Source organism: Manacus candei, unplaced genomic scaffold (assembly GCF_025592945.1).
Source record: "Manacus candei isolate 608988 ecotype Guabito, Panama unplaced genomic scaffold, ASM2559294v1 h1tg000065l, whole genome shotgun sequence".
NCBI lineage: Eukaryota > Metazoa > Chordata > Aves > Passeriformes > Pipridae > Manacus > Manacus candei.
Genome location: NW_026138113.1, coordinates 9,713,937 through 9,732,474, shown reverse-complemented (window position 1 = coordinate 9,732,474; position 18,538 = coordinate 9,713,937). Strand labels below are relative to the sequence as shown.

Genomic DNA, 18,538 nt, shown 5'->3' with positions numbered 1-18,538 from the left:
AAATTGTTCCATGTGGTGTAACACTGAAAATGGATGGTATTATTTTTCTTATTATTCCACATTTATACAAAATGCTGTGATGGGAAATACAGGTACTTGGATATTTGAGCACTGTTGTGTGGCTTAGTTATAGTCCTGTCCTTCCATCACTGTAACTGAGAGAATTATACTATCTTGTCTCTGCTCTGAGTTATCACTAATACAATGAAATTAAACCTGGTGTAAACAAGATCCAGTTCTGGCATCAAGCTGACTTGGTTACATCGAGCCTTGCATCAATTTTTACTTATATTAGAACAGATAGAATACTCTGACTGCAAGTTCTAAATGCATAATGCTACAGGGACTGACACACTTCACTTTGAAGAGCTTCTGTTTGAAGACCTTAGAAATCCTTACCAGCTATAACAGTGCACCAGACTGAACCATTTCCATGACTGGACATTCCCCTGTAACACCAGGAGAGCAAGGGAGGGCTTATGAATAAATGCAAAGAACAGTGAGCACACATACAAATTTAGCAAGGAAAACAGGGACCAAAAGAGGAAGACCAAAATATACATATTGATACTCTCAGGCACATGATGTGACTCTTGGGGATGGTCCTGTGCAGGGCTAAGGGTTGGACTCGATGATCTTGTGGGTCCCTTCCAACTCAGCATATTCTGTGATTCTGTGAGATATATATATATATCCCCCTGTAATTGAGACCCTGCATTCTCTTGCTAAGCAGTTTAATAAAAGAAACTATCCAACTAATTTTATTTATCAAAATATACTGAGAAATAACAGAAAAGGTTGAGAAAATGCTCTGCTATGGATCTGCAAAAATTGGCTTGACTGAGGGTAATAAAGGCTATTTTAACTAACTCACATTTTCCTATAACATAGTATATGAAGCGTGGATATTATTACTGCAGCACTGTATAGTAGGTGTGAGGCTTCTTTACAGCCTCATATACACTGTGTCATATTTTCTCTGTTTTTTATTACTGCAGTTTAAATGCTGTTTTTATTGTGTGCAATGAGGAATACATGTGTCTATGCCTGCTGAATTTGAGTATGAAATAAAACAGTGACATCCTTTTTTTTCCTGTAAGTTGCACTGAATTGAATACTTGGGAAAGATGCTGGTCAGATAACACTTTACCTCTACTTTGAAATACCATTTTAAGGAATAGCAGCATTTACAGTGATAAGAAATCAATTAGATGCAAATACCAGAAATGTTTCATGAGTTAGCACACAATTCCAGGGTTCAGCACTTTTAGTCTGACCCACGAAACATAAAAGGATGCCAACAACATGACAGACATACAAAGACATCTGTCTACAACCATTTTGATATTGACTTCAAACATTTTTGGTTTATTATCCTGGATAATATGATCTCATTAGAAGCCTTAATAGCTTTTAAGACCTTTTCCCCTTGCTCTTAGACTATTAGGTGTGAATATGTCTGTATGGTGCTTCGTTACTTCTGCAGGTATTTCATGAAATGTAGTGTCACAAAATAAAAGGACAAAGTCAGGCTGCAGATGTTCTGTACTCCAGCAAGTCTCCAGACAGCCACTGCTTTCTAGCACCAGGACACAGTTCTGTCTTCCAGCCACTGCCTGGTCATACTGGACATGGAAAAAAGGTCATACAAACATATCCACACACATTATTCCCTAAGGAAACGGATTCTGTTAATGTATTGTTCTAAAAACATAAATAGTTAGTATAAAAATAATACCTTTTCATATCTATGTCTTACTTTGGATTATTGCAGTGTCTTTCTTGGTACGTGACCCCACCTCCACAGGAGCGAGTACACTCTGACCACTCGGCCCAGGCTGACCACTGGCCATTCACAGGCTTGGGGCCATGATCCCCGTATTTCACACACTGTCCTCTTCGACACCACTGCCAAGGGAATGCCAAAAAACACCCCATCAGAGTTAGCACTACTTAGTAAATGTAAAACGCTAAAAATCCACATTTAAAATCTCCAGTGCCTGACCTAAATAAACGTAAGGTCACCCACAAGGACTCTGAAGCAGGACATTGCTCCATACAATGGTATAGGTAAGTAATGTCCTAAAATTTTTCCAAGTTCTGAGTTGAAGATCTCTGAGGTACAAAATTTTCAAAACTGTTCTCTTGGAGAGTGGTTTTTTGGCTCACTCTTCCCAAGAAAAATCCATGTTATTTTATGGTCCTGTGCTGCAGAGCCTCAACATTTCCCATGTAATTTACAAACAGCCTGCTAGAATTTCTCCCTTTTATGATTCAATTAGGAAAGACTGCACAAAGAGAAAAAGCAAAATAGAACATTTGTCAGTAACTTGAAAATCAAAACAGTTTTCTACTGGGACAAACATTATAGGAAAAGAAAATATTTTGTGTAACTACAGATGAGAGTAAATTAGAAGGTTCTACTCAAACAAATAACTCGAACTCAAACAAACAAGATGAGAGGAAATACAAACAAATAAAATGAGAGTAAATTAGCAAGTTTGGCTCAAACAAATAAGTGCTTTTAGTGGAGATCACTGTTGACAATAAAAAGGCATGATGGCCTTAGTCTGTATAGGAAATATTACAGTTTAAGGAATGCTCACATCAGAGTGGAATTTGAAGCACTGATCTGACTTCTGTTATAATTGATGTATTTTCTAACTGATTTAGATATGCCAGAGATACCTTATCCCACAGCTCCGTGGGAGAGGCATCACACCTGCCATCAGACAGGTACCACTGTGAGGACCTGTCCTGACTATGCATCTCAAGGGAAGCTTTTACAGAGCAATCTGGATGTTCACAACAGCAAATCTGAGGGTGTATGGATAAAACTGGCTTTGATGGGAGCTTGTATTTGTCCCAATACAGTCTAAAGCCACGCTGGAATGACACTGTTGTATTTATAAAACAACTCACCATGCTTATACCACAAGCTGTTCCTTCTGCTGCAGGCATGAACTTTGTCTCACACCTGTGCCCCACTTTGTGACACCAGAGAGATTTGCATATATCCTGAAAAGGAAGAAACACTCACTACAGTACTCAAAATTCCCATTATTTCCTGGTGTTTAGAAAGATTAAAAAATGATACATGCCTTTGCTACCTTAAAAGACATACAAATAAATTCCTGAATTCAGAAAAGCCCTGGTTTAAGGTTCATAGCACAGTCATATCCTGTACATTGCCTTCTTGTTTATGCACCATTTCACTATATATTTTTAAAAACTATTTGAGTGTGAGATTATAACAGAACAAAAACAGTGTTAAAAAGCTCAAGGCAAAGTTCATCAGGTCTACAGGGACTATATATAATACTGTGAAGACACGAGATTTTCTAAACCACACAAGATATCTGGAAAGGCAGTCTGTGCACAGTGCTGTTCACTCTCTCTTCTTTATCTATTAGCTGTAGAAGAAACACAGCTGCCATCACCTGATAAATGTAGTTAGCATAAAATAAATCAAAATACTCCTGGATAATAAAAGAACTAAAAGAAATTACAATACTTCTTTTCAGAATGAGCATCCCAGATTATTTAAAAAAACGCCTTCTCTGAAGAGATCAGTGAGGAGTGTAACAGTCGCTAAAATAATGAGTTAATCTAAATTAATCCTTCATCATGAAGTCAAGAATATTTCGTTGCTCTAAAATAACCCTATAGAACTCTTCCAGACTTTTTGCTGTAAAGGCACAAAAGTAAAACACAAGAAACTTAGTCCTTCTTACCCCACACCCCACACAAGCTTTGATCAAAACTGCTAATTTCCCTAAGCATAGCAGGCACGGGCCCATGGCTCACATGCATTCAACTGCACTCCTTATGACTCCTGGAAAGAACACATTTCCTTCTGAAACTCCCCCGGGACTGTGATATTCCTCAAAAGAGGCCAGTACCTTCAAAGCAAATTGCCAAGCAAGATAAGGCAGGGAAACAGCCCAGGCCCCTGAAGAACACTGTATGACTTGTACTTATTCAGGGTACGTCAGTTCTCCAATGTCATTTAACTTCTCAAAAGTATATTGATAGGTACCTTTACAAAGCTGAGGTTGCATAGTTTTGCTTTCATTCCAAATTGCCATTTGCACTGGGTATCAGCATCATAGATCTGCCCTGGCAGTTTGTCAGGGTATTTATACTGTCCTGTTTGCTTAGGTTCATCAATCAGGCAGGCAGCTTGAGCTGTACTATAATGAGAATGTAAATTAATCATGACTATGATCTTTATATCAAAATATTTTAATTTGCTACAGACCAGCACAAATACATAATATGGTATACAGTACCTTTAACTAGTTTTAGAGGTATGCTCTGAAATGAGAATATCTGCTCGCAGGAGCCAAAAGATCTTGACATCTTGTTGGTAGCCTGACCTGCAAAGTTTTAAGGAAGCAGGAATTTCCAGGCTTTGGGACTGTTGTGACAACAAGAAAGAACGATGTCAAATTCTTTTCCTCCCTTTATTCCTGGGTAACCAAGAGCAAGGTGACCTAGTCTGCTTCTTTCCCTTAAATGGGTTCCCCAAATTAGGGATCCACATAATCAGCAGACTCACTGTCCCACTCCAGAATTCGCTTTCTGTGCATTGACTGACCTGTGACTTTTTAGTTTGCAATTTTCTTCTGTACTCAGAATATGTTGCATCACTGCAGCAGGAAAAAAATCTCCAGAACTCTGTTACCTTTCCTGGCTGCTACTCAGTGATATTGACTGGGAATTCAAGAATCAGACCCACAGAACAAGTTAGATGCCTGATTCTCACTCTATGGAATTAACTTCTAAAATGCCTGTGTTGCTCTTGGTCACAGCACTGCCTACACATTCTTTAGTAATTGTGTAGTCTACCCACATATGACAAAAAAAAATAAGGGAAAGTTTACTGTAATGATGAATTAAACACTGACTGAAAAACAGTTCCTTTAAAAGCATCACTGAGTTATGTCAACATGCTGGAGAAATAATTGGCATCTTTCTCTTTTTCCTTTTTTCTTTCTCTCAGAAACAGGATGTGAAAAATGCAGAATGTCCTTTACTCCTGTCAGGAGTCAGATCAAGAGAGAAACTCCAGTGAGAAAGGCCACTAATGTTAATTTACATTTTGTAACGACTTTGGTACCACTGTGTCTGCCCTCCTTTGTGTACACTTCCTACTAATTCTCTAATAAACTCAGCTGCTGACAGGAATGCCTGGGAAAGAATGATATTCCAGTCATTACTGCAGGGTATTCCTGGAGGGTGAAATTTATGCTTTTGAAACAAGGCAGGACAAAAGCACTTACATGCCAACACCACCTCTGTGCTTCAGCAGCCCGGGTGTGTGGGCTCACACACCACATGGGCCAGAGCACATCTGAAAAGAGGTGTATTTCACACTTTAGTAACTTTTATGCTGTTCAAGAATTCAAGCCCAGTCACTAAAGCTGCACTCCCTGGCACCAGCCCAGATTTACACGTGACCTACCTGAGAAATTTGTTGAGATACTGCCTGCTGCAAACAGACCAAGAAAACACGCCGTTGTTTCCAGTGAGGGTGGGAGACATAATATTTCCCTCAGCTTTTCTACAAGCATTCCCTTCTCCATCATGAATCATACCAAAGCTGAAAAGAGAACCAGGTGGGAGAGCAAAAGTCTAGATTAAACAGAAGCAAGACAAAATTTGGGGCAAAAGGAACACTTTCAGGGCAACAGCACTATGCTTGAACTCCACGGGGAAAGTGGGATTCATGCCTTTCATTCCAAAGGGATAAAAACATAATGCACCATACAAATGACTACTAGTATGAAACAAGCTCCAATTAACACCAAATTTTTGTCATCACACAATTGTCTGATGAGAAAGAGTCGTGTTCCAAGGAAGACCCACACTGGTGCTGCACAGGAGCTCTGCAATGGAACCAGGGACAAGACAGTGCCCAGAGGTACCAGAGCTGCAGACTGTGCCCAGAGTTGCACAGTTTACCCATTTCTCATTCCTGAAAGAGAACTTGATGAGATGGGATGAAGTCGTGGAGCTTATGTTCAGCCACATTTGTACTTGCCTATGAATCTATCAGCTTAAAACACATAGTGTGAGCCTGTCTCTGCCCAGGGATAATGCCTGTTAGCATGACTGGCGTGGTGACCAGAATCCAGGGAAATATCAGTGTTACACAGCCACAGGAATATACCTAAACTGCCCTCCTAACAGGAGGGAAGAGCTCTAGAGCTGCATTCAACCTCTAGCAGAAAAAATGGGCATGAATGAATAGAATACAAGGTGTGAATATAAAAATATTATTTTTTTTCTAATTTTGGCCATTAACTTGCAATATTATCTCAAGCAAACCTCTTTTTTCCCCTCACCTTTGTTATACATTGTCATTCACTTTGTCTAGAATTTAACTCTTCAGTGGGAATACTGCTTCTTATGGGGTTCTTTGCTCAGTTTGAGCATCATGAGGCCCTGCTCTCACTAGGAGAGGTGTTAGAATGATACAAAGAATAATAAGCAATAATAAAAAAACCCCAAGTTATAATGACAAATTATGGGGATTTTATGTATATAATAAAGCTAATTTTCAGGCTCTTTCCTTTCACTGTTCTGTATTTACTCACTGTATGGGACATCTGTGGATTTCAAAGTGTTTTGGAGAGAAGTTTCATCATCTATTACTTCAATATTGTAGTACATTGGCGACTTTATGAATGTAGTCTGTGCATGTGCAGGGAATATCTAATTTACTGGACTCAATCCTCCACTGCTATAAATCACTACAACCTCATCAGTGTTACTGCACGTGTTGCCACCAGCTGAGGCTCCAAACTTCCTAAAATATATGTCTCTTTCTATAAATGGACAGAAGAAGTACCAATTGAGTTTATATTTTAGAATCCTTCATAAAATACTTTGTTCCCATGCACTGCAGTCAGAGAATCCCCAGTTTATACCCCACTGACACAATGGGCTCTGAGCACCCAGAGGAACTGTTAACCTTTCAGGTAAAAACACAAAGTAAAGAAAACAATTAAAATGCCTAAAAAACCACTAAAATGTCTAACCACTGAAGCTTGTCAGTGGACCACAGAGTGTGTTCTGTACATTATACAACATTCTCCTCCTATGAAACCCTTTGGTTAATATATTCACAGTGGACCTCCAAGGCTGTCACAGGTTTGTTTCTTTTTTTTCTTCCAGGAATCTCTGTATCACAGAAACCAAATTCTGTTGCCTTACATCACATACTAGGTAGTCTCAGGAACATAAACACAAGCAAATGGTCATAAAGACATTTTCTATCTGGCACAGGCTTTTCCCAGGAGATTCAATGCATTTTATTAGACAGGAATATGGAAGTATACCAAAGAAAGGTTGAATAATATGTGAATCAAAGGCAGCAGTGAAAAAGGAAAAAAAAAAAAAGGAAAAAATAAAAAATTTTAAAATTTCCATGTATAATCTCTCAAAACAAATAAGAAAATAAAAAAGGAGGAGACTATTAAGGGATTAAATGGGATAATTCTTGAAAAATAAGCTACGGGCCTGATTCTCTCCTAATATTGATCAATAAAAATGTACTGAGGTCTTGAAATTGCATTAGTGTGACAGGAGGATCAAACAATACATATTTTACATATTTGGTCCCTTTGAATGCTTTGGTACAAGTCCCACAGGCTTCACTGGTAGCTGGATTATTCTTTAATTCCTTATTTCCCTTCAGATGTACAGAAACCTGTGAAAGGGTCACTCGTGTAGACATTAGGTCTAGTATGTGCTGCAGAGCATATTTGTACAATGAAAACTAAATAGTCCTGATTCAGTCATGCAGAATCAGAAGGCTCCATGCCTTGACCAATCAGCAGAATGCAGTACCACTGCTTTTCAAAGATATTCTGTGCATTAATGTTGCTGCTCAAAATAAAGTTCCTATGCTTTATCTGAGCCTTGATTTTGGGTTTGTACCACCCAGAGAAAACTATGCTCCTCTACTGCCACTGGGGAGACAGACTCCAGACTGAACTACACTAAAACTGAAAACCAAAACCACGCACAAAGTTGTGAAAAAGAAATTCAAAATTTTTTGGAAAAAACCAGCAGAGCAAAACCTAATCACCTTCTTCAGATTTAGTTCAACAATTTGAAAAAATAGCTGAAGCTCCACAGAAGATTATTACTGATTTTGCATGAGAGACAGCAGGTTCTTAAGAAAATTACAGTCTTACTACAATAGAAATAAAATGGAAACCCAGTGCCTAACCATTATATATTTCTCCATAAATCAGAGTCATAGAATCATAGAATCTTAGGTTGGGAAAGACCTTTAAGATCATCAAGTCCAACCACTTCCCCAGCACTGCCAAGGCCACCATTAAGACATGTCCCCAAGTGCCACATCTAAGCACCTTGTAAATCCCTCCAGGGATGATGATCCCACCACATCCCTGGGTAGCCTGTGCCAATGCCTGACAACCCTTTTGGTGAAGGAATTTTCCCAAATATCCAATCTAAAGATCTCCTGGCACAGCTGGAGGCCGTTCCCTCTCCTCCTGTCCCTTGTTCCCTGGCAGCAGAGCCCGACTCCCCCCCCAGCTCCCCCCTCCTGTCAGGGGGTTGCAGAGCCAGAAGGTCCCCCCTGAGCCTCCTTTTCTCCAGGCTGAGCCCCCTCAGCTCCCTCAGCTGCTCCTGCTGCTCCAGACCCTTCCCAGCTCTGTCCCCTCCCTGGACACACTCAAGTATGTTCATGTCCTTCTCGTTGTGAGGAGCCAAAAACTGACCCCAGGATTGGAGGTGTCTCAGCAGTGCCCAGGAAACAGGGACGACCACTGCCCTCGTCCTGCTGCCACACTATTCCTGATAGAGACCAGGTGCCCTTGGCTTTCTTGCCCACCTGGGCACATCCAGCTCATGTTCAGTCACTGTCAACCAGCACTCCCAGCACAACCAGCACTTTCCAGCCCCTCTGCCCCAGCCTGGAGCTGCAGGGGGTTGTGGTGACCCAAAGGCAGGACCCAGCACTTGGCCTTGTTGAGCCCCACCCTGCTGTCCTCAGCCCATGGATCCAGCCTGTGCAGATCCCTCTGCAGAGCCTTCCTGCTCTCCAGCAGATCAACACTCCCACCCAGCTTGGTGTCACCTCCAAACTTTCTGAGGGGAGACTTGATCCCCTTGTTCACATCATTGATAAAAGTACTCAACAGGACTGGCCCCAGTTCTGATCCCTGGGGAACAGCACTGGTGACCAGTCACCAGCTGGATGTAACTCCATTCCTCACCACTCTCCAGCTTTCAAATGATCTATATGTAGAATCAGCCAATCCAAATGATCTCTATTTAAATGATTTATATTAACTGTGACGTTTCCATTCACTTACACATTTGTTTATAGAAGAAGAAACTTACTTGTGTCCAGACTCGTGAGCAATAGTAAAAGCCAGTCCCAGGCCTGTATCTTCATTAATGGTGCAACTACGGTATTTGCTGCACATGCCACTGATGGGTGCAAATCCTGAAAGAAGGAAGCAGTTAAATAGCTTGTTCCTCTACAGAATTCCAAACACACAGATCATCTGCACTGGTCCTAATAAGCCAGTTTATTTCGGTGCATGAAGACACTTATTTACTTTATCAGGTTTATCATGGAGGAATTACAGCAGACTTTTATTGGACAATAAAGTATAAAATTTAAATTATAATATAACACAATATAAAAAATAAATAAGAAGTTTAAGTCTAACCTCACCTCTCAAACTACACTTTACTTGTAAAGATGATTCTCATCCCACCTCCCATGCCTTTACTGCTCCCAAATTAGGGAGGAATCCCATTCAAAAAGGGCAAGTAGTCACAAAAAGGCGGGGGGGGGGGAAGAGTGGCTCAGAAATAATCTCAAAATCAAAAATATTCCTTGAAGGGGTGACAATCCAAGAGAGTGTCTTCAGAAAGCTTATTTTGCCATTTCTGGGGCAATGATACCAGCAATACCCTTTTTTTTTCTAGGTACCTCAAAGACAAATATGCAAAAATAATACTGCTCTTCCCTCTTCAAGGAGGCTGACAGCATGTGCAAAAATCAACTTTTTAAATTTTAAACCATTTCAGTTTCTGCTGTGGACACCCCCAAGTTTTCAGCACGTGCTTGCTATCATACCTAGGGTATCACAGGGCTCATTTTTCCAGGAGCAGATATCAAATCCCGTGAGCAGGATGGCGTGGTCGTGGCGCTTCCCGTTCTTCCCGACCAGGGCAGATTGCCACTGGCAAAAGCTGTTCAGGGACTGGTCTGCGTGGTGGTTGATCAATAACCCACCCTGCAGGGGTGGCACAGACACAGAAACAAGGTGCTTCCATCAGTACTCAAGAAAGGGGGTTGAAAGAATAGAATTTGGTTAGGGAAAAGGGAATTATTTTTTTGTATTTGTTCTACATAAACTTATGTGTTCCCATGTGATGACTGAGTCAGTTGATGAGTGAATGTCTTACAGTTGTAAAATAAAACTGCACCTCTCCCAAGACACACAGATATTTCCAAAGTTGGTGGTTGAAACTACAGTGCACAAATATATTTGATTCCTGAGAAAGCTGAACACTAAGCCATATTCAAATCTCGTGATTAAAATGTTTGGTGATTTCTGGGGAGGAAAAGTATAATCCAAGTAGATCAACCCATCACAAATTTCTTTTCAGCAGAAGAGATTTTGTCTTCTTTTGTCTCAGCGCTCTTGACACAAGAATTGGCTCCACTCCCACCTTTTGTTTCATGCTATTTTCAGTTTGGGAATTTTGGATCCTTACCATTTCTGATCATCACTTCCTGGAAAGCCCAGTTCAGAATCTTTCTACTTATTTCATTACTTATTAAGTAGATTTCTTATTCCAGCCACTTCTGATCATAACACCCTGGAAAGCCCAGTTCAAAATCTTTCTATTTATTTAATCACTTATTAAGTAGATTTCTTATTCCAGCCACTTCTGATCATAACACCCTGGAAAGCCCAGTTCAAAATCTTTCTATTTATTTAATCACTTATTAAGTAGATTTCTCAGTCCAGACATTTCTCTTCAAGAAAACTCTGGAAATTGTTAAGTTTTGTCTTACTGGAAGCATTTCAACGTTTCTAAAGAACATTTACATGAAATGAAGGAATTTAGTATCAAAACCCAAGAAGCAGTGAAATGCAGAAAGTGTCATTTTGAAGGTTTTTGTGATATTAATCCATTCTCATGTTTTATATCTTAAGAACCTTGTACATAACATGGGAGCACCCAGTGCTCCCAGTGAACAGGAGCAAACAAAGTAGCTGAGACGAAAATTCCAACACAACTTACTGGTTCTTGTTCCAAAAGAAGCAGGCTTACAACAATAATGTTTATATCACTTCCAATTGTTCCATCTTTAAACAGACTAGAGACCTGCAACAATTATTGAAGAGGAAATATCACCTACATGTGTAATACTTTTTAATAGATTAAACATATGTACTGAGTTATTGCTTTGGACTTGAATTTTCAATACAAATTAATGGAGTTATATACCTTGTAGGACTAATCCAAAAGAGCTTAAGCCAGAAGAATTATGCCCCAAACCACTACACTTATTGAAAAACTTGAAAACCATCTATTGACTTCAATGGGCTTTGTTCTGTCCTTAGTCTCCTGGATCAAATGTAATCAAGGTCAAAGTTCAAGCTCAAGTTTTGTAGTACAAAAGTAAAGAGCAAAGCCACACAGGAAAATATATTTCTAGTTATATTATATTAATTTTATGAACACAAATTTGTGCTCTCTCGAATAAATGCTTGTTTCAAGGAGACACATCAGATAAAACAGACAGTTTCAGAGTATCTGCCTTTTTTGTACTACACAGGAACTACTTTAAAATTTTAAATATGTTCCAGTTTTTTTACTCTGTAGTACTGTTGCTAGAGCTGTGATAATCTAAAGATCTATTTATAAAGGTTTTTTTACATTAGTAATACATTAGATAAGGCTGCTCTTTTTGGTGTCACTACTCACAAAAGGACCTGCTCTGACATAACATTATTCCACAGAGAAAACACACTTCAGTTACACCACATCTTACCATGTTCATGACTGTTAAGATGTACGTTGTTACATTTTCCTTGCCATGTTTCTCCAACATTTTCTTATCCGCCACAACAAGGGTTTCAACGTTTAGACTTCCATTTTTCTGAATTTTAGCAGATGATCTCTTGAACCTCGCAGAAGTCCCGTACTCGTCCGAGCGAATGTACATCTCTGCTGTGGGTGGCTTGGGTGCATCTAAAAGGAAATAAAACTGTTTTGGAAAGGGTTCAGATCACCCATGAACTGTTTCATCAGAAAATGAAGTATCACAGGTTTAGAGCCTTAGATTATTTTTACAGCATGTGATTTAATACTTCTGGCTAAGTTCTTCCATGTTTATTAAAAAAGGCCCGATTCATTCCTGAGGGAAGGATGGCTACAGGGGGAGAAGGAAATGGGAGAACCACATTCGTATGCAATAAGCAGTTTGAAATAAGGAATTAATCTAATAAAATGGTAGCATCTGTGCAAAAAAACACAACAGAATTTTTAACAGAGTATCTACATTTTTTCTGTCCTTTTGATAACTTCCTGAGGTGTTTGGCATGTGCTACTTACACAGCAGTTGGCAAAAAAGTCCTTTCCAGAACAGATGTCCACGGTCAGTACAGAAAGCAGATACACACCACAAGTAAGATTCCTGCCAGCCTGTTACTGTGACTGACATCAGCCTTCTATGCGAGTCTGCCACTGAGATTATTCCTGCTGGGAATATATTTATTTAATACAGGGAAATGTCAGGCAGCAGCAAGGAGGGCTTGACAACAGGCAATGCATATCCCATTGCCAGGGTGCACTTTTTCCCTCTGGCTGGTATTGCATGGCCAATGGCACAGTTAGAGAATGGTCTCTACTCCATTCACTCAGACAGCCAGAAAGTGGGAAAAGAAATCTATGTCCCATATCCTGCAGTGCTCCTGCTATCCACAGTTTCTGCTGCATAAACCTACACTGCCTTTGCACCAAGAAAGTGGCTCAAAGGCCACTTCAACCTAATCTTTGGATAACAATAGGGGGTTTTTTTGACACAGGGTGTAACACCACACAAGTCAGGGAGCCTCAGGTAATGAAAAAAATCCTGTCTGTGCCTCATCAGAAAGTTATTCCAAAGACAGAGTTAAAACACAGATTACTTCCTTCCATGCCAAACTGGGAAATCAAGGATACCACAGAACGCTCAACAGTGGTCTGCCTTCAAGAACTCAGTCACTCTGAAGTACATTTAACATTGCAAAGGACTGTGCTAGTAAGATTTTCAAATGTATCACATTATAAACAATTGTCCTATACAAGCTCAAAGAACATTTCTTTTCTGGCAGCACATCAAGACATAATGAGAATCCTGACCCAAGAGAGAAGAGCTCAGTTCAAGGCACATCAGTGTCCAAATACTGTTTGGAAGGCAATACAACTTCAAGGCTTTGGACACAAATATCCATGACCAGTGAAGTTTTGCTCTTGAATTAACTGCACTGCTACTAATAAGACATAAGCAGTGGCAGTGCTTCATGCATGATTTACTAATTACAGTCCAGCTAATTCTCATGATCTGAAAACATTTATGTTGTGAAGGAGAGTTGGGAAGATGAGTGACTGGCTTTTCTAATGTTTACAAACTGCCAACACATGAAATTTTTAAAGATGGTGAGTGGGACAAGCTATTTTTGTGACACCAAAAGTGGCAACGTGCTCTTCCTTCTTACTGTTCGGCAAGTTTGATTTCATTCTTAGGTTAGGATAAATTAACCTTGACTAGGCAGGGTTAATAGCAGAGGACTGCCTTCTGTCAGACTGAATTCTCCATCCCTTTGTTCATTTGAGCTGAAATCTTCTATTCCAGGTGACTAGACTGGATTTTGCTGAAAATTTCAAACTGATATGACTCCAGATCTCAGAAGAAGACCAGGAAAACAATGTAAAAACTTAAAACCACCTAAAAAAAAAAAAGGAGGGGGGAAGAAAAAAGAAAAAAAAAAAAACACAAATACTCATAGAAGGAGTGTTCCCTTTAGTGGAGTGATTTCTTCTGCATCCTACTAAATAAAACAATGACATGTGATTTTATTTGTAGCACTGCATTCATTCAATGATTTGTTCTATAGATTAATCAAGGCTGGATCTGGAAGTACGTTCTTTTGTTTATAACTCCTTCCTTTCTCTCAGAAGGTTATAGGTATGTACTGCATGAAGTTAAAGACCACAAGATGTGAAAAGAGTTTTGTGGGTAATTAAATGCCATCTTGCTTAATCAAATCCTTACAGTGTGTCTGACACAGAGTTCCTAAGATGGGTAAATCACTTAACACTAATCACAGTTGGATGCTGATTGCATGTTCTGCATTTAACATAAACCCAGTTTGAATATGCAGCTAAGAACTCATAACTGTAACTGAAATTAATGAATATACATATATATATAAAATTAAATGAATTACAAAAGCATGTATATGATAAATATTTTAAAGAAAAACCCAGTTTCTTGATTTGGTACCCAGAAGCAATGATTATTTTTGACCTCTCCAGTGCCTGTGAGTCCCATTTATAAGACAGGAGTAACAATAATATCTTCTCAGACCCCTAACCCAGGAGGTTATGAAAATACAGTGTTCCAAATGCTCTCATTTATTATAGGAATAAGCACCGTGTAAAAGCTCAAGAGGACATGAATAATCCTGAATTTGGACAAGCAGTCATGGAAGGAACAGTAAGTAAGACACAAGACCATGGAGGACAATGCAAATAAAACTAACCAGTGTAGAGCAGAGGAGCTAATTTAGCACCATCACCCCCTGCTCTGCAGCAGGAAAACCAGACAGGAGGGGAAGGGAGGATGGAATGAGGCAGTTTTGGACTACATTAGAATGCAAATGTTTACAGGTTGACTCACAGGCTTGTGCATCTGGCATTTGAGGTTTGGCTTTCAAACCTGGGGGGAAGGATTTTGGAGTTTTTAACAAGCCATTTGTTTTCAGGGCTCAGATAGGGCTCAGTCTCAGCCAGACACCTTTTCCACTAACTCCTTGCTCATTCCTTCCCTTCTGTTTATTTTCTCTTTCTTCCTTACACACCTTTGGAAAAGGAAGTTGCTCATTTTCTCAGAACTTGAGCAGGAAGTTGGAAGAATATAACTGGACTGAGACACTGTTTGCAGTCCAGGAGACCCTCATTAAAAATCGCAGCTCCAAAGCTGATCAGCTTTCAAAAAGCACCAACTGAATGCTGAAAGTACAGATATAGGGACCAAGGGGGCTCTAAAATGTTCTGCAATATGAGGGCCTAAGGAAAGACTCAGAATAGATCTTGGCAGGATAATATCTTTCAATGTATTTTTTAAGACGTGGTTCCAAAATCTTATTAAACAATTTACATGGGAGGTTCTTTTTGAAGATCTTAGTTGCTGAAAATTTCATTATCAAATGGCGAGTTCTGAAAGACTTACTCTCTATCCTCTCAGAAATTAACGACTTTGAAGACTTTCTCTTCATTTGCGAGCCTAATTAATTTTTGATCCCCAAACTAACAGAGAGCAGTTCAGGGACTTGGCCTCCATCACTATGCAGAATTGCTTACTGAGAACTATATCAATGTAAAAAAAAAAAATCAAGCAAGGGATCTTTAAATCTAGGTAAAGCACAAGGAAACTAAACAGTGATTCTGATGGCTTAACAAAACAGATGATTCTGTGAATGTCAAGGAAAACTCAAGTTCTCATACGTGTTTTACTTTAGAAATACATAACTTAAAATTATTATATCCTCATCCCAAAGGGATGTGAAGAGATGTGAAGCACACCTCAGGATCACCACACAGCCTGTAACAGCCACTATCTAAAGAGGAGAGAAAGTTTCCTTACATACATTTCTTGCGACGTCCACAAAAATGCTGCTTTTGAAACCTTCCATGGTGGTAACCATTCGCCCGAGCATGATACTTGTGGGAAGTGTGCATTCTGTCATGGCCAAAAGGGAAGGATTTGGGATGGGACTCTACTGTGTACCGGTGCACCTTCTCTTCTGCAGTTCGTTTGTACAGCACGTGAGGATGGTGTCCAGCGGGGGACGTGTAGTTGTGCTCCTGTGCCAGCTGCTGAGGTAATGGGGATATAAGGAACTCGATCTTCCGTGTCCTTATCAAACCTGACTAAAAAAAGCAACACCACCACAAGTTAGAGACAAGACTGTCAAGGCTCACAGCTGGAAAATGCTAACTCCTGCAGTGATCTCCCTGCAAAGCCCAGACGGGTTGCAATGTGCACCTCTAAATTAGATTTACTCAAGTGATGAGCTGGACAGTCTTCCCAATTAAAGTATGCATCGTTGCACTTTGGAGATGACCAGGCCTCACATGTGGTAACACACAGAACAGGAATGTTGTGGGACTGGCAGCACAGCACCTTCACACAGCACCATGGATAATTTCATATGCAATATTAACCCATTCTTCACAGTACAGGTTTATTTGTATGTCTGTTTGTGTACAGGATATAGTCTCACATAAAAAAGGAAATGCTTTTGGAAAATGTAACTTCTCATAAAAGCATAGATTAGTAAACCAAAATATTTCAGTTAAGATTCAGGGGGTTTTCAGAACAAGGTATTACCAAACTGGAATCCCAGACTTCAGGTTGCTATAAGTAGAGATGTACATTACAAGACAGTAGCACAAAGTTGAAGCATCTGAACACTTTTGCACCATCATTTAGTAATCAACTCTCTGCAATTTAATCATAATAAACACAGTTTAAAATTTATACCCTCCTATAAGAGAAAGATAATCAGTGAAAGCAAGTATCTAATTGTTTTCCTTCTTGGATCCCTGAAAGACAGAAGTAAGTATGGGAAAACTACACTCTAGTTTTCACATAGTATCTGTGCATAAAACTGCACGTGATGAAGTGTTTCCAGGATCAGGGCCAGGGAAATGTGGGTGGCACTGAGGAAGTATTTCCATGCAGCTCATTAATCAGTTATGATTTTATTTCATTTCTTGGTTTTGTAAAACATGTTGTAATAAACACTCCTTTTTACCAAGTCAAAAACCAAGGAGAAGTTTCATCAGGTAATTCTACTACATTATATACGTAATACTAGACACAGATTTTTGGTTTGGATCAGTGAGGCTCTACCATGTGCCAACACCCTCCTGCCAAAATTGACATCCCACGAGGACTACATATCTCTTATGCTTCAGAAAAATATGTGCAGACAAACAAATGTCAATTGCAAACCATCTTGCCTGACATCTCGAGTCCTCCCAGACCATGATTCCACCTCCTTCCCCAAAAAGTCTTCTTTGGAAATGCAGGTAAGAGACGTATATGACCTGTTCCCTTCTGAAAGGGATGCTCTTCTTTAGCCTAACTTCCTAGGGCCAGAATGCCATGGGTATCAGAAGGAAAGCAGTTCCAGTGTCTAACGTAAGCACGGTATTTTTTAAGGATCTGTGGAATTTTCTACACTTTAAGAACTGTTTCCCATGAGGAAAACTTAACAGAAAATAGAAAGTTACACACGAAATCTTCACAGCTTTAACTGTTTACTAAGCTAATGCTGACAATGATTTTAAGCCAATTCCAGCAGGAGAGATTTATCAGAGATCTACAGGTCCTCAACAGTCTACAGTCATCTACTGTGCTCTTTTCATGGAAATTCACTTCTGTTGTTCCAAATCAAAAGCAACTTTGCAGTACTCCCCAATATAAGCACCTCTCACATGGGCCTAATAATGATGCTCATAAAATCATACTGTGATCTTAATTTTTACAACAGAAGAGATCTCACATTATGAACTGAGAGTGTCTAATTGCCCTCTGAGTAATAATAAGAAAACAAACTGAACAGATATTCTGATCAATGATTTGTCCCCTCTCCTTTCTTCAACATGAATTCGTAATTACGTATCTCAGCCTGTATCTACTTAACATTCGAAATGAAGGTTAAAATTGCCTCCGTCAATAACAGACAGGATTCAAATAATTGACAGGAATTTAACTTGCCTGCCCACTGCAATAAATTGGCATATTTCAAATGTCAGATCACATTTGGTCATCACAAAGTACTTTCCTGGAGGGAAGAAGACTTATATTTTAATCCTTATGATGTGTGTCATCACACAATTTACAAGTGGTTCTGAGAGGCTATCCTTATCTACTAGAATGCACTGATAATTGGGTGCTGCTAAGTGGGGCTTTTTTTCAGCTGGAAAACAGAAATGTAGTGAATCTGGTTTTTATTTCCCCATTTTAAAGGTTTCCACATCTGAAATTATTCCTGTAGGATTCATTTAGTAAATGATTCAAACCATATGGAAAAAAAAAAAGGGGGTCCTACATTTTCCTGTAAGAAACTGTCCCTGATGTACACCAAGTTTCAGCCTCAAACATAATTTCTATACTTAACTTTATAGGGGCGGATTGAGAATTCAGGGTGGGGGGGAAGAAGCAACTGAATTCTGGGCCCTGCATGTGTTT

The 18,538-nt window shown here is 39.5% G+C and overlaps 1 protein-coding gene across 1 annotated transcript in view; it reads right to left on the bottom strand.

The window, feature by feature from the left end:
- The window catches only part of ADAMTS18 (ADAM metallopeptidase with thrombospondin type 1 motif 18), a 79,355-nt gene that overhangs the window by 34,956 nt on the left and 25,861 nt on the right, over window positions 1-18,538 (bottom strand). Inside the window, exons 4-12 of the mRNA XM_051805972.1 lie at window positions 15,927-16,209; window positions 12,065-12,264; window positions 11,311-11,394; window positions 10,133-10,292; window positions 9,385-9,490; window positions 5,468-5,605; window positions 4,040-4,193; window positions 2,923-3,018; window positions 1,760-1,908 (exon numbers count right to left, since the gene is read on the bottom strand). Coding sequence (XP_051661932.1) covers window positions 1,760-1,908; window positions 2,923-3,018; window positions 4,040-4,193; window positions 5,468-5,605; window positions 9,385-9,490; window positions 10,133-10,292; window positions 11,311-11,394; window positions 12,065-12,264; window positions 15,927-16,209 — 1,370 coding nt within the window. The remainder of the gene's footprint in view (window positions 1-1,759; window positions 1,909-2,922; window positions 3,019-4,039; window positions 4,194-5,467; window positions 5,606-9,384; window positions 9,491-10,132; window positions 10,293-11,310; window positions 11,395-12,064; window positions 12,265-15,926; window positions 16,210-18,538) is intronic.